The sequence below is a fragment of the Mastomys coucha genome, unplaced genomic scaffold, assembly GCF_008632895.1.
Source record: "Mastomys coucha isolate ucsf_1 unplaced genomic scaffold, UCSF_Mcou_1 pScaffold6, whole genome shotgun sequence".
Classification (NCBI taxonomy): Eukaryota; Metazoa; Chordata; class Mammalia; order Rodentia; family Muridae; genus Mastomys; species Mastomys coucha.
Window position 1 is genome coordinate 51,270,721 of NW_022196912.1, and position 1,806 is coordinate 51,272,526.

Consider the following 1,806-nt stretch of genomic DNA (forward strand, 5'->3'; position numbering starts at 1 on the left):
ACGCGTGGGGACCTCCTGCACCCGCAGAGCCCGCCTGCCCGCCGTCACTCACGTTTTCTGCACCGGTTTGCGCCGCTTGCGGCTGGCATAGGTGATGTTGGCGCCGCTGCTCATGGTGCCCGCGCCCTGCCCGCTCCACCTGCGTCCCGGAGGCGGCGCCCTGCCCGCGCTGCGCCCAGGTGAGCCGCCGCCGCCGCCGCCGCCGCCGAGGGCGGGACCGAGCGCGACGCGCAGGTGCGGGCGACAGAGGGGGGCCGGGGGCTGCCCGGGCTAGCCGCGGAGGAGAAACCCGCACGACTGCCTGCCGCGCCCGGTCCCGAGGGTCAGGAGGAGCCGCAGTGCCCTAGAGTTTCCCGGCTCCCGCGATGTGCCGCCGCGCTGCTCAGAGCCCACCGGGCTGCCACCCCCGAATCCGTCCACCAGTCCGTCCTTCGGGTCGCTCCAGCCTGAGCCTCTCCTGGACACGCGTCGGGCACCGAGCGTCGAAGGGACCGCACACACGCGCTGCCGCCCGCCGCGAGCCCGCTCCTCCGCAGCCGCGACCCCGGGATGCTCCGCCCCGGGCTCCAGCCCCGCCCCACCTGCTCGGCCCCGCCCCTCACGGTTCCCAGGAGGGCCCCACCCTCTTCGCAGCACGTGATGACGCAGGACGTAGTGACTCCCTGCGCTTCTTCCAGGCAGAGGTTTCGCCCAGTACCTGTTTTCCAGCATAGGAGGGGGTGTGAGGCCACGTTATGCCAAGGCAAATTCCTTGTACCCAGACATCAGGATTTACCAGGCAAAGAGCTTAGCTCCTCCTAGAGTTGAGTCATCTAATTTTTGACAAAGAGCTGGTACATTTTACATTGAGCTGATAGATAAAAACTGTGACTGGAGAGCGTTCTAGGGTGGAAAGCTTCAGAAATGCCCTACAAAGTTTGAGCCTTGAAGGCTATGCGTTTTATAAACCTTTTCTCTTCCACACTTACTGTATGTCTACAGAAGACAATAAAATATCTTTTCCTGACTTCAGGAAGATGAGAAGGAAAGAAGCATAGGAGTGCTGAGGGTGTGAGAAATTGGAGGATAGGTACTAAGACAATGATCAGAGAGCTGACCTTTTGTTGGTAGTCCGGTAGGGCTGATGGGAGAAAAAAAATGGAATGGATATTCAGAAAATCTAGGAACAAATCATAAAGATTTAATGAAGTTAGGTCTCATTTTGTAGGCAACAGAAAGCTTGTAAAGGCTTACTTTGGAAGATGAAGTTCCTGTTTTCTTGGGAAAACCACTGTGGGAAAAGGTGGCAATTCTGTTACTCAGTAACAAAACGGATGGAAGAGAGAGTAGTTGGGATATTGATGAAGTCATCCAGGTGAGAGTCTAATGGCACAGCCATGGGGATGAGAGAGAAGAGACAGCAGCGATGATAAGGGAGGAGGGAAGGTTAACCACCAAAGAATAGAGGCAGAGAAGTGCATTTTGGGAGTCAGGGAGGTGATGCTGGACATGGTGGAGATGGAGAGGAAATCTGATGTGTTGTATAGATTTGAGAGAGAGATTAGAAAGGAGGATACACAACAGCAAGGAAAGGGGTATCAGGACAACCTAAGAATGACAAATGGTACCCGGGCTGTGGAGAAAGGAACCCTCATCACTGTGGGTGGTTGTGTAAACTGGTCCAGCCACTGTGGAACTCTGTATGGAGTTTCTCAACAAACTAAGAAGATCCACAAGATGACCTGCTATTCTACTTCTGTGCACATACCTGATAGCCCTTCATTCATAGCAGGTGAGAAGTGAACCCAGACTAGATGTACATCAACC

At 55.5% G+C, this 1,806-nt stretch overlaps 1 protein-coding gene across 1 annotated transcript in view; it reads right to left on the reverse strand.

Moving 5' to 3' along the window:
* Ahr (aryl hydrocarbon receptor) overlaps positions 1-547 on the reverse strand; it is a 36,362-nt gene extending 35,815 nt beyond the window's left edge. The window contains exon 1 of the mRNA XM_031355761.1: positions 53-547. Within this exon, the coding sequence (XP_031211621.1) occupies positions 53-114 (62 nt within the window). The 5' untranslated portion in view covers positions 115-547. The remainder of the gene's footprint in view (positions 1-52) is intronic.
* Between the last annotated feature and the right edge of the window lie 1,259 nt (positions 548-1,806).